Source organism: Egretta garzetta, unplaced genomic scaffold, assembly GCF_000687185.1.
Source record: "Egretta garzetta isolate BGI_Z169 unplaced genomic scaffold, ASM68718v1 scaffold250, whole genome shotgun sequence".
Lineage (NCBI taxonomy): Eukaryota > Metazoa > Chordata > Aves > Pelecaniformes > Ardeidae > Egretta > Egretta garzetta.
The window spans coordinates 111,641-126,383 of record NW_009258294.1 but is presented as its reverse complement, the minus strand read 5'-3'; the positions used below and the strand labels follow the sequence as shown (position 1 = coordinate 126,383).

Here is a 14,743-nt window from a genome sequence, read left to right as displayed (position 1 = left end):
CTTAATTTTCTTTGAATAAAGGAAAAAGTAATACTCTTGGTAGCTTAGTTTATCAGTTCACAGATGCCATGTTTTTCCCCAGTCAAGTATCTTGCTTTCTCATGAAAGAAATTTGTGTTTCAGCCTCAAAATCCAAGAAACACAATTATTCTCAAAGTGAACATCTTTCTCATGCAAAAATGAAATACAAACCGTAATGGTAAACTTGAGACAGGCTGAAAATAAATGGAACCTTTTCTATATGCAGTAATATCATGTTCAGGTATTATGTGGTAAAGAAACATGCTCATTTCTAATATCTTTACAGGTTCTTTCCATTACATCATTAAATATTTAACCTGTAAGTTATCTTATCCTGGAAGGAATAGTAAAACAATACTGTGAAGTAGCTTTATACTGACATTAAGGTACAAAGGACCTTACTGACCACTATTCAAAGCACAAAGTTGCTCTTGTTACAGGTTCATTTCTAAATAGAACCTCAAATTCCATGAAGAGCTGGATGAAATGCAGAAGCATTCAACCATACACTTCCTGCAAATTGATCATATTCATTCACATAGGTTTATACATTGCTTTAGAAATTTCTGTGTTGCAATGAGTTACTAAAGTAACCATCACTGTCATCCTCTCCCTGATCATTCTCATCTCTGACAGTCAAAAGCATAAACATACAGTACCTTGCAAGGGATTTCACTACATGGTTTCTCCTATGCTACAATGTTTAATAAAGCCCTGCCTTAGCTATGGGAATGCACACTGAAAAGCAGTCTAAATCGGGACTGCTTGTAGCAGAGGAAGGACTAAAATGCCTTGTCTGGTTCTCTATATTGAAGCATCTTGGGCCAATTCACAAGTCTGTTAAACTACTAGAATTAGCTACCCTGGATGTATGCACTAACGTAGACAAGAAACAAAGTATTTCCCAGTAACACTGGAAAAATTACAAATGCAGCAATATGAGAGCATAAACTACAAAATATCAGGGGAAAAAAAGATGAGTTTAGAAAACATGCCAACAGTTTAGCAGTAGAAGATACTAGTAGTAGAAGTTAGAATTGCTAGGGGATAATGACAGCATGAGAACTGCTTAAGTTTATTTAACTGCATTACATTAAAGCTACTTGAAGTATTTTATAAAGCCTTATATGCTAGACCAAAGTTTGCCTTCAATACAAATAATTACCTCAAAGCATATGCTGCAAAGTGATACATTTTCATAGAGATGTTCTGAACATTTTGGCAGTCAGAAACAAAAAACACTGTATATCATTGCTCTGGTGGACATTCAATCCAGATGACACTCCCCAACATTATGTCATTAAAAAAAAAGTGAACGTACCACTTAGCTAATAAGTACGTACGAAGCCTTTTGTTCACCTTCTTAACATAAATTCATTATAACATGAAACTACTACAATCAAGAAGTCAAGAGCACAGGTAATAACAGGTAAGGAACTAAATCATCTAACTCAGCTTTCAAAGTAGTATTTTTAGCTATTGTACAGGACTTCAGTAATTACCTGAAGTTAATTCAGTTCAACAAAACTAGTAGTACAAACTATTCTTTTTTTAATTAATAACTTGCATTGCTATTCCTCCTTCATTTGTACTCATTAGTTTTCTTCTTAAGAAAAAGTCACAAAGAAGGGAGAAAATGTTTGTTCTCTTGGGAAGAAGTCAGCAGGTTTACTTGGGGATAAAAGTATCATGCATCAGCAGGTTTTTTGTTCCCAAAACTGCCTTTCCTCCCTGTTTCTCTATAACAAAAATACCAGTACTTGTAAATGTGGTCTTTCAGTAGGACTCATTAATTGTTTCAAATCAAACTTCACATATATTCCAAAAGCATATTAAAAAAACTTGTAGAACAGAACTGGTATTAAAACTACCATAACAAACATGCTTGACTATATTATTTGTATATACACACCCAGGGGATGCAATCTAAGTGTAAGAAACATGAAGAATATTAGAAATCTCATGACACTCATATTTTATAAACTGACCATTTTGAATTTTAATTTGTAAAACTTAAGCTTAGAAACTGAGACTGTATGAGCATTTAGATTCTGACATCATCTGCCATAAAGAACACTATACATTTAGCTGCAGAAAAACTGCACTGGCAGAAATTAAAGCTAGTCTGACTGTCAGCTGAACCATAAGGTCTCTTCAGCAAATGGTTCCCAACATCACAGAAAAAACGTAATACGCAAAGTAACTCAATATAACAACTTAAATCTCTTCTGAACTACTGCATAAAGGTGTAATTAAAATGTGTTTGGATAGTTTACTTGTGATTATATGCTATATGATAAAATCAAAGAATTTTTTTTTTATTCATAGTAAATATTACAGAAGTCTCCTTTCTGCCTTTGCTGGTAACCATAAGCGTTTGCTAACTGAAAAGATAATCTGGCACTAACAGAAGTATTTCACTGCATTGATCCTGTGAGATCCTTTTAGGTGATTTAAACATTCTAAACCAACTACTCAGAAAAGTCTAACCCTGAATTACACACAAGAAATGGGAGCACAGCAAGTTTAGTTGATTTAAAGACATGATGATATTGGTAGAGACACAAACTATTCCATAAACCATCTAGTATTTTCCACTAAGATAATAATATCTGATTGATTTAAAAACTACAAAGCATTACAGGCATCATTTTAAGCATAAAAGATGGTTTATATTAGGAGATTAAGTCAGTGTACCAACAAATACAGTAGTTGTTATCCAGTACGTAATTCCACATAACCGACTTCTGACAAGGAGTGTTAATATTTCATTCTTTTCTTCTGCACCTTCTCACAAGAAAATCTTAAATATAATAGCCTTGATTTTAAAAGCTTGAGAAAGCAACTTACTCATTTTAAGACCTGGTCCTAATGTGACATGTGACCAAAAGTCACCAAGAGTATCATCCCATATTCTGACTCCTATAAACTCTACTCCCACCTCTGCTGCGTCTACCTTGCACCTTGAATTTTTAAATCCTGGTGCTCAAAGTCCATTTTACTGCTGTGAGCAGTGCACCAGCTATAAAACAATATTTTATTTCCATGTGAGACCAGATCTCATCTTTATCTTTAAGACTCTTAACAGAAGAGTCTATGTATCACCTATCACTGCCCTTGTTTCTGTGTTCTCAGTGCCTTGCAACTTTTTTTAATCACCAAAAGATACTGCACCTTAATAAAGCCACAGTTTCATCCTCTTAAGACACACCCTTCTTAAACATCTGTAAACCATATTTATCAAGCTAAACATGCTTATGTCACCTAACTGCAACTATTTCTTACATTCACATGTCTTCAAATTCCCTTATTCTTTGTGACCAGATTACTAAAGTAATGACATGCTAGATCATCCCTTGCCAATATTTGTAAACATTATTTTAATACAAAGAACTGCAATTCATTCTTCAGGGGAAAAAATGAATTGAAAACTACTAAAGAAAGGTTCTATCATCAAAAAAACCCCTTGGTACTATGATATATTTTCACAATATAAGTATCAACTAAATGTATATACAATCTGCAAGTTTGTATAAGCACAGAAACCAGTAATACAAAACTCTCTTTGCAATAGTTTAACCACAGTAAGAAGTAAAAGCCCTACTTACTGAAACAGCTATCATGGTGCTGTCAGGCCGCCATTCTGCTTGTTTATAAGGTCCAAACTGAGAAGCTGCTTTTGATAGTTCCTTGTAACTTACGATTAATACACTGGGCTGGAGAGGAAAAAAAAAAATTACATCTCATATCTAGAAGGAATGGGATGTTTCCTACATCGTGATATAACCGTAAACAACTATGTATCCTTAACAGAAACACATTTCCCTTGAAGAGGGAGGTTAAAAAATGAGTGCATACTTGACAACACATTACACAGCGGTGCTTTTAAAAGCAGTTTATGCAGAACTCTTGCCAGACCATTGTTCCTAATCTCACTCACCCAAGACATTTAAATAAAATACTTCATTTGCCCCAAAAGGAGTCACTACAGAATACAGAAGTAGTTAGACAAAGGGTGACTGTTGCTTATGATGGACAAAACCATCTCAAAGAGCCTCCTCTAATAAAAAGGACTGTCTAAGTAGAATGAAATATTCTATAGAGTGGTACAATCCATTTACTTAGTTTCTACTAAATGGATGGGCCCCTGTATTAAAGAGAATTATAATCAGGAAATCTGGTTTATATCTCTTCGAGAACAGGTTGCCAGAAATTGTGCAGAAAATCCACCTCTACAGTTTGCTGAAAAGTTTTTGCATATGATGAGATACACCCATTAGCACCTTTGCTCCTGGGAATGGAGAAGAGCTTTGGGGTCATGAAGCCCAGACAAAGCTACCATAGGCACTAAGTCTTCACCCCCTTTCATGAAAGCAGTTGAGAGCTGTGACACAAACCAAACAGAGAGTGACCTTTGCTTGCTCCAGTGCTTAGCTTTTGAAACACTAACAGCTTTCAGCATAGATAGGTATTCCCCCTTCTGCTACCTTCCACCACTGGGAGTTGGGCATGGAGAAACATGCCCATATATATTCATTAGATGATGACTGTACTTCCCCAGCCTTCACTTAAATTAAACGAGCCTCACTCTTCTTCTTGTCAAAGAAGTTTGCCCCCGTTTTTGTAACAGATGCTCTCCCTAACTTTATCAATGCCAATTTTTCTATGAAGTTGTAGCAGCAAACTCTGTACCAAAAAGCGCACACTTCTCCAGACCCTGGAAGGGAACCAGAAGGCTTAACAGTAACCACTCTTTGCTGAAAGTAATCATGAAACTGCTTGGCAGAGCTTGTCGTACACCACTAGGACCACAGGTGATGGCAACTTACTATTGTTCTTAGTTTACTCGCTGAAATGGCAGAATCTAAAAACATTAATTCTACCCAGAAATCATGTGGGTGTCTGCTACCCCAGAATTCGGTGGTTATCTACTACCATCATATTTGGAACCAGTTGCTTCAGTTTCCCTTAAGAAAAAGTAGAGTTACAAAAAAATTAATTTAAAAGAAAAGACAGTATAAAACAAAGTAATCAAATATTTTCACCGTACATATAAATAAGGAGCTGAATTAATGTAACACAGTCTCAGCCTTGGTAAATACATAGCATGACTTTGCATCCTGTAAATAGCATTATTACTTAAATTTCACACCCACACAGAACTGAATTATCAAAAATTAAGTTAAATATTTATACTGTAAGGTATAACAAGCAAACTATTCTTTACCCTAAGAGCTATTTACACCAGTTTTTTCAATTCATGTGGCTTCTTTTGCAGATATTTGCAAATCAAATTACCCAACATTAAACAGATAATGAATTACTCTTAACAGATTCTCACTGATTGTTCTTGTGAACTACATAGTCTTTCACTCCTTGTCTTAGACCCACATTAAATGCCTTAGATATGCAGGGACAAAGTGCCTAGTGAGGGTACAATCTTGGTAATCTGTATCATTAGTGCAGATTTGGAGACCTATCATAAAGCACTTCTGTGTTTCAAGCATTTCAGTAGCGGGCAAAAAAAGGTTTAGAAGCTCATTAAGGCACAACAATTTTCTTTCTATATTGCTACTTTTGCAGAACATAATGACAGTATTTATACTGTGATGTTCTTGTGACATTTATTCACAAGAAAGCTGCTATTACACATTAGAACCTGGAAGAACGTTCTGTATACACAGCAGCTATAAAATTCATTCAAACTGATTTCTAGACTGATGTCATTTTGTGCCTTGCAGATGAGGACTAAAGGAGTTAACATTAAGAGTGCAAGCAATCGTTTTTATCTTTTTGCAGTTTAAGTAGCTTCTTACTAGAAAACAGACCCACTTCTAATTCAATAGGTCACGAAGGCGACCTAGCTAATGGCTAAACCATAAATATTTCACTGACACAATTTATTTCCACATACTCCACAGCTCAAATGCATTATTTCATACATGACGAAAACCCTAACACACACACCTTTTAGTCCCCTGTTTACAAGCACCCCACAAAAGTGTGAATAGCTACAAGGTTAACAAATCTAGAGGGGCAGCTCAATATCCTATTCCGCTCATGCAAGAGAAAGAGAAATGGTCATTTTACATCTGAAGTAATTTATTACACCTGAAGTGACCGAAGTTGTATAAAAGCAAAGGAGCATGGTCTATAAACACGAGTATATCAGCCTAATTTTAATTACTTGCCCCAAGCACAGCAAGCCATTAAACATACATATTAACGAAAATAAGGGTTTAGTTAGTACAATACCTTCCTCTGGTTAGTTTTAGATATTTAACTCATAGCCTGTACAGAAACAGTAGGGGTTTAGATTATACTACACAGAATTTTCCCTAAATCTTTACAGTTGTTTCTGTTACAAAAACCAACTCTCCACGTCAGCTTCATGAAAACTCCTTGTTTTTTTCCTCTTCACACTTTTGCATGCAGCTACTAAAATTATAAAGAGGTCTAGTTAAGCATAACTAATGAAACATGCACACTGTCTCAAATAAAGATACTGATCCTCCTTCTTTATCATGCTTAAAATCTGCTTGCTGAAACATTAATAGTAGAGCCACAGCTTTTGGAGAAACTGGTAATTCCAGATAGCAATTGACCTAACAAATAAAGAGTTGTTTAAAAAAAAAAAATAATAATGTGTCTACAGAACAAAAGTAAACATCTTCAGTTTTAAGGAAGAAAGAACAGCAGACTAAGGAAGAAAGAACTGAGTAAGCAAGTCTTTACTCAAATTGCAACTTAAAACTAGCAAAAGCTTCCCAAGACAGATAAGAAGCGTATCTGGTATTTTACAGTCTGCTGCAGAGAAAATCTAGCATTTTGATATAGTACATTTTGCCTCCCAGGAGGAATGTAAGGTCAGGCAAACCAGAAGCTGCTGCTCACTTATAAAGAACAGGGGAGTTTTCACAAAAATGGTGAAAAGAAAAAAAAAAAGGGAAAAGATAACCTTAAAAAGAATATAGTAGTACCATTACCAAAGAGTAAACACATTCTCCAGTGTTCTAGTTAATGCTACTGAAAAGAGAGAAACATAACTTCTTGTTCCCACAGCTAAATATACTCTATCTCCTTCCCTTCTTATGCATCATTCAGCTACCTTGGCTACCTTTTCGCAAGAGCACTTCCCACAGAAGCTCTTACTCTGAAATCTTTACTCTTCTCAACAATGCCTTTCTAGCATGAACTTTCTTCTTCTACTGATGTGAAATTATGACAACAGTCACAAAAGACAGATGAAAGAAAACGTGGTTTGGATGACCAATACCCAAATAGAGGAATTGCACTATTTATGAAACAGTAAGGTATCAAGCCAGCTTCATGAGCAAAGACACCTAACTCAAACTACTTTAAAACTCACTTTTCTTCCATTATCAGTTGTTGTTGTACATGAAGAATTTCTTTGGACTTTCTGCTAAGAAAGATGAGCTCTGCTCAACTTCAGGACAAAATGCCTAAGCAAAAAAACCACCACAAAACAACACACAAAACCAAACCTGTGGTGAAATAATTTTAAAGTGTTACTATTTTACTTAATTCTACCTGACCAAATGCAACATCTTTCCTATTTCCCTTTTTTAAGCAGTAACAGTAAGCAGCACAAGTAGTCTGTTCAGTAGATCACTGAGCCATAGTAAGTAGTTTTTATGAAGAAGTCTGTCAAGATATACAAACCCTGCAGCAAATTCTCTCAGCAAGCTTAGACATGGGATATTACCACTTCACTTCTCTAAACACAAACACCCTACCACATTTGATGTAAATGCAAATCAAGTAGACATTTAAACCCTAAATTAAAAAGTGAGTGTTGCTTTGAACAGGCCATCTTTAAACAGGACAAGTAGTACAGACTTTAACAGCAGCCCTCATAGGAGCTAGTGTCTGTCCTAATGGAGATGTTTAAAGGGCTTTGAAGAAAATTATACATTAACCAACTGGAGAGAGGTACAATCATTGTTTGTTTCATAGAATATAAAATAATGAAAATATGAGTTTTCCTTAATTTGAATTCTGTCATTTGCCTGCTGCAGGTTAATGACAAACTGTGCATACAGTGGTTTTAACACATTAGGTAGGTCAGCAAATACAATGGAAAACTACTGGACTAAGTTTGAGAAGTAAACAATAGCATGTATGCATTCAGACATTGAAAATTCTTAGTGCTCATTTAATTTCAGTTGTTCTCTTGCCATTAATTCACTTGAACCCAGAAGGAAAGAGCAAGACAGGAACACTGCCATTTACAGTCACCGAAAAAATTACTAAAATATGAAGTAGTACTCTTGCTCAAGCCTGTGGATGTTCCCATAAGACACAAGCATTCCCACAATTTTTATGCAAAACAAAGTAGTCATTATGTCTGTATTAAATACGAATAGCAAAATCATACCCTTGCCTAAGTTCTAAGAATGACGCATCAAGCAGTTGATAGTCATACTCAAATTCTTATGTACTGAAAAGAGTTAAATTGTTTTTTAAAAGTACTGATAAAGTTGCACTGAACCCAGTTACTTCTACACAAATAATACCCAAGAACATTGATAAGGTCTGAATGTTTTGCCTAGTCTATCCGCAGCCAACACGCTCGGCTCCGAACTGCATTTTTTATTTTGCTCTCTTTATTGTAACTATAAATCCAAATTAACTTGGATTTTAATCCAAGTAAATTTCACAATCCTTAATACTTCCTTCTCTCTTTTAAAAGACTCTCATCTTTAATGACACCAATTCACTCTTAATTTACTTTCCACGTGATTTTTTACATTTTATTGTAGCTTTCAGACACTGAATATCTGGAATACTAGCAGTCTTTTCACAACTGTTCCGTCTAGGAAGAAGATTCTTGTATCTGCTGAGAGCATGCAACACTATTAGCAGCTGACAACATGGTATTATGTATGGGTTTGCATTTTTTAATGTAACATCAATACAAGAGCCTGCATGGCCATAGATAATTGTTAAAATCCTAATATTCTCATCCCCTAACAATTTTGTATTAGACATCAAAAATCAATCTCATTTAGAATCAAGAGGCAATTTCTTTCAAAACCACAGCTGTTCTGTTTAGTTTTATAAGACAAATACTTCAATGCTGCATTAAGCTGTAGGAACAAGACAAAAAATCAAAAACACGCTGTTGGGATGAGCTTACAATCTAAGTGACAGACAAGGCTGGGAGAAAACAGAACAACAGTGTGGTGATGTTGTGCACTTTATTTCATCGTTAGATGGTCTGTACTCCACTTTAAAGGCTGAAGCTTGTAGGTTTATAAGCTAATAAACCAGAAAGGTTAGATGGTGAAAAGACAAGCATGCATGCATAAGGAAGAGGAAAATTCATTAGTAAGGACCAGAAGAAAAAAAAAAAACCAAAGACAGACCACAAAAAGCCATTTTGTCAGTAACAGAGATACAAGGTGGTGATAAAAGAATTTCTAAAAGCAGGGTTAATTATAAAAACATAACTCCTTTAACTCAGTTTTAAAAGCAGCTGGAAAGCTTAGAATCAGCAGAGCATCCATCCAGCAAACACAGCAGACACAGCTCTCAATACCATGCTTCACGTAAACTCCTATGAAAAAGTTCAAAAAATCCAAAGTGCATCAGAACTGCCAATCACTACCTCTCCTAAGTGAGAGTTTTCAGTTAACCTACTGCTCAAAAACGTTACCAGTAAGGCCATATTGTATAGATCTTTGCTGTTCCTCAGCTCCATGAATTGCCAGGTACTTAAATTTGGATTAAATGGAATTGCATGTGATGGAGAATAGACCCTCTAATCTAATCTCTGGTCTCATACTGGCAAATGACTCTGTTATGTGCAACTAACTGGACAGTCAAAACTCATAAATGAGGATCTTCTCTTCATGCAAGTAATTCTGTGGTGTCTGTCAGGGGTCATCTATTTTATATAAATACAGGAGACACTGAAAACCTGTTAAGGCCTATTGAATATTTACATTACAATTTTATATTTCACATAATAAATCCATCAGTCTAACAGGTATTTCTCATTTCTTTAATTATGTAACCACAAATACATCTTTCTAATAAGAGCAACAGCACAACTGTTACTGTTATTGACACATAAAAAGAAATTGTCTTCTCTAACAAATGTCTGATGGGTATCAGTAAAATGTTACCATCTCAGGGGTCCATTTTGCAACCAAATTTCAAATAAAAATGCTACAGAGATTGTATCTAATCCCATCTAGGAAAAGGCCACATAAAATAATTCAGTAAATTATTCTGCTTACAGTTCTGAGATGAAAGCATAACCCTGAAAGCACAGTGCAAACATAATAATTTTTTTCTTTTAAGGGCCACCTGTATTTAAAAGGATTACAAAACCAACTGCATTTTTTTAATACATTTATTCATATATTGTATGAACTATAAGCACTGGTGTCACAAGTAACTCCTTTTATAGCGTGCCAAAATTCCAGGCTATGGAGATCACTTCTCTAACACAGAAGCACAGTCCCATTTTGCTCTGTTTAAATAAGGGGTATACTTAGATGTAAAGCATGTATCAAGTTCAACTCTAATACTGCAACAGCTAGAGATTGAAAAGTACATAAGAACGAATTATGAGGCCAGTCTGAATATCGACTTATTCAGCATTCAGAATGAATACAGATTATTTGACAATCTAGGATTCTGACACGCATGATTTCCCATAAGCTTATAGTTCATTTGGGTGATCTGATTCCACATCAGATCATCACAAAAAAACAGGAGAGTTTAAAAGCAAGGGTAGATGTAAATTGTAAGCTGTAAGCTGATAAGCACCTAGGTAATTAAGAAATGTTCCTCAAAATGAGTAGCTGGGGCAAGCTACGCCTGGCTTCAAAGAGCTTACAAAACTGGTTTTGAGTGGCAGTCATAGCAGATAGTCCAACAACCTCCAGGAGTTTCTGTTAAATATTCCGAGGCCAGTACTTATTCCTGTCATTGCCATAAATTTGTTAAGATTAAAGAAAGGAAATGCTGAACTATATTTATACATACAACTACGTCATCAGAATATTCTTGTTGCACACAATTGAATCTTCAACACTTACGGGGGGAACTCCACTCATCTATCACACCTTCCTCAGTTGCATACATCTTCCTGTAATATCTAGAGCCCTGTGGGTGAGTATCTAGAATTCCCTGTGCTGACTAAAGCTCTTATTTCGTGAGATAAACAAACCAATTTAAAATTAAAAGCTACTACTGTTAAAGGAATAACACTTTCAACAAGCCAACCACAATGCTCTTTTGATCCCTTCATGAGCTAAAAAGAACAGGCTTCTATTTGTTCAGCAAGCTGAACAATCCTGTAAAAGACATCACTAGTCCACCATAAGAGTCACCAAAATACAGGTGCAAGCAGGAAAGATCACGACACTTAGAACTGCACAGCTGCCTTGTGAAACCTCACCCATAGTTCCCAAGACAATCTATTAAACATCTATTACCTCCTTTTAGCATTTCAGAAAGTGTCTTGCACGAACTGAAGTTCCTCATTTCAAGCATCCGAGTACTTAACGTTACCAGAATGACAACACTGACAAGCTTTCCAATGCTGTCAATGAAAACAGCTTCACTGGCTCCTAGCGTCAAGGAATTTTCTGAGGTACCTAGACCAAAAATTTCTTCTGATCTAAGAAAAACACTTGGAACACTAGTCTCCAAAGTGGAATGCATTTAATACAATCCTTTGGGGTGCAAGAAGAAAATATTTTTGTACCATTAATAAATAAAGTAAAATTTTTAAAATGTATTTATTTCAGCTTTACCACTTTTTTTTTTTTTCTTTTCAAACACTGGAACAGGCTTCCTAGAGCAGCGGTCAATGCCCCAAGCCCATCAGTGTTTAAGAGGCTCTAGCTTTCGGTCAGCCCTGAAATGGTCAGGCAGTTGGGCTAGATGATCGTTGTAGGTCCCTTCCAAGTGAAACAGTCTGGTCTGTTCTACGCTATTGTTTATTTTCTACATTGTGTATGCTTGATAATGTGCATACCAGTACAGTAGCACATGCATATAATTCATAAATAAATAAATGTACACATATTGAGGATGCATGCTTAAAAACCTTTAATCAATACTGGTGCATGATCAAAAATGTTCACCACCGATCAGTGGTCTTTTCTATCCACAATCCAATCTCTCCCTAGATAACATGTAAAATAGTCAAGGATTTTTTGGCTCAAAACCACTAACAGAATTCCATCTGGTTTTACCTACACCGTTTACCCCAGTTTCTAATCTTAATACCTATAGTTTCCAAACCAGAAAACAATCCACACTCTGGGATAAACTTTCCATAGTTCCACTAGTTCTTAGCACACGGTAGATGAAAAGGAGCTTTAAACATTACCACCTCACTTGAAAAATACACATACTGAATGCAAACTCACACTCCTGGAAGTATTTCAAAGGGCTCCCTGTTCTTGAAAAATTCAAAACAGAACTTCACCAGCCTCATCACCTCATTCTTAAGTGAAACCTTTCATAAATAGTGGAGATAGTAACAAGTCTTAACAAGGACATTAGCCTGAAGGCTTTTCTACTTCAAGAAATTGAATTAGTTCAATCTGACCAGAACTTAGCGTCTCTCCAAAGAAGATACTTCTGACAAATGAAAACATTTTATACAATGCAATAATTTGTTTTACAAAAGTCCAACATACAATTTTAAGCTTCACCTTCAAAAACAAACAAAAACCAAGACAAAAAAACCCAACAAAACAAAAAAACTCAACCACCCAAAATTCCAGCGATACGCATAAAAATAATGCAAGACATTCCCTTAAAAAAATCCCCTTAACAGAAACCTTTGTCTTAGAGGATTTTGCTAATGGCCGGATGTCCACAGAGGTGGTGAGATTGTAACATACTTTTTAGTCTAAGATCAGTCAGTGATCAAGCCTAGCAAAGTCAGCACCTTCCTCAAAAGCACCCATTACCTACTGAATTAAAATGTATTTTGAAAATTGTAATGACCTGTGAGTTTGTTCAACTTTTCTGCATCGAGTGAATTCTTTAGTGCTCTGTCTGTAGCCAGTTATACAACATTTAACATTTCAAAACAAGTCCAAGCATGTAAGTTAATTAACGTCATCCTCAGGAACAGACCATAAAGTAAACTACATTCTAGACAAACAGGGCGTATCTTGAGAAGCATTCTACAACCCTATTCTCTTTTATGTATTTACTAAAACTGGAGGTTTAACAGCTGACAAAAAGTAGAATAGCGTACACTTTATCAACACTATGTGCCACAAACCTAAGAAAACAGAGGCCATATGATGATGATGTTCACACAGCATAGTTACTGGGCTGGTATGTCCTAGTTGGATACTTGTGTAGGTTCAAAAAACCAGCATCAGCACCCCACCCAGGAACTAATCAACAGCCACACAGAGTGCAACACAAGGTGAAGTGATGAAATCTCAGCATAACTTAAATCAAGTTTTCAGGGCTATGACTCTCATTTGATACCTTTCAGTATCAGCTTTCCAAATTGGATTGTTAGTTTTCTCCTGTAATCTGAGATGAACTCTATAAATTATCCGGAGTTGGAGATATTTATAGACAGATTTACTGTCTAATCTGGGCAGTATTTAAAAGGATCCAGCATCAAAATTTTAAAGTCGGTATCACAGCTGTTTCATTGCCTGCATCAAATCAAACTGACAAACAGCATTTTTGTTACCACACTAATTCAAAGAGAATTAAAAGCACGGCATTTAATGTCTATTATTCATGTACTCTCAAACTGGATGTTGCTAGAGCATGCAAAAGCCATTAACAATTCTTCCATTTAGGGCCACAAAACTTTTAAACTTTTCATGAAAAGAAAAGTTTGTGAACTTCTGCATTATATCATTACACAGGATGTTATAGTCTGTTCTGTGTTTTATAAAAAACGTTTCATATCTCCGACATTCCTATGTTCTTTTACATAAAACAGAGAACATATGAAGGCAGGAGACATGAAGCATATTTGCAAAAAAAGCATTGCTACAAACACTCTTTGTATTAAGCTTAAGCACGATTTGAAGTCAAAGTAAAAAAAAAAAAAAAGAAAGTCGTCTCATTTTCAGGAATAACAGGCATTAACTCCAATTAGGTTGATCTTACACATTGTCTCAAGTCTACGTTATTATCAGTAAACATCGTGGCTTAACCACTCCGATTCACAAATAATGAAGTATTCTGTAAGCTTCAGTCACAGATTTTACAGGGTGAAACGACAGGAACGAAAAGAAACGCTCTACAGATGAGAGGGCCTTTCAGCCGGGAGCGCAGGGTCTGAGGGCTGACAGGAGGACGGATACTCACTCTGCAGTACCAGATGCTTAGCTGAGATGGGGATAACACTGCGAAGAAAGCTCTCTGGGGATCCGTCTGGATGTGAAGAGGTTGCTCCGGGGACTCCAGAGGACACAGCAGCCTCTTGGGCCAACCGCTGAGAAAATACATGGCTGTCGATTCACCCTCCCGAGAAGCGGGCTCTCAGCTCACTCTAGCCTAGGCGGGGGACGGCGGGGACATCAGCCGAAGGACAGACGCAGGAGGGCTCGCTGCCCGCTCGACGGCCTCCGGACGAAGGGCTCTGACCAGCGGCCCGGGGCCGACCATGCATAATCACCAGCAAAGCGACGGGACCCCTTGGCTCACCACCACCGCCCGCGCCCGGGAAGGGGGTGGCTAAGGCCTCGCC

At 36.5% G+C, this 14,743-nt stretch overlaps 1 protein-coding gene across 1 annotated transcript in view; it reads right to left on the bottom strand.

The window, feature by feature from the left end:
- Positions 1-14,737, bottom strand: part of RIC1 (RIC1 homolog, RAB6A GEF complex partner 1) — a 52,958-nt gene extending 38,221 nt beyond the window's left edge. Inside the window, 2 exon segments of the mRNA XM_009638181.2 lie at positions 3,630-3,737; positions 14,362-14,737. Coding sequence (XP_009636476.2) covers positions 3,630-3,737; positions 14,362-14,502 — 249 coding nt within the window. The 5' untranslated portion in view covers positions 14,503-14,737.
- Positions 14,738-14,743: the final 6 nt, after the last annotated feature.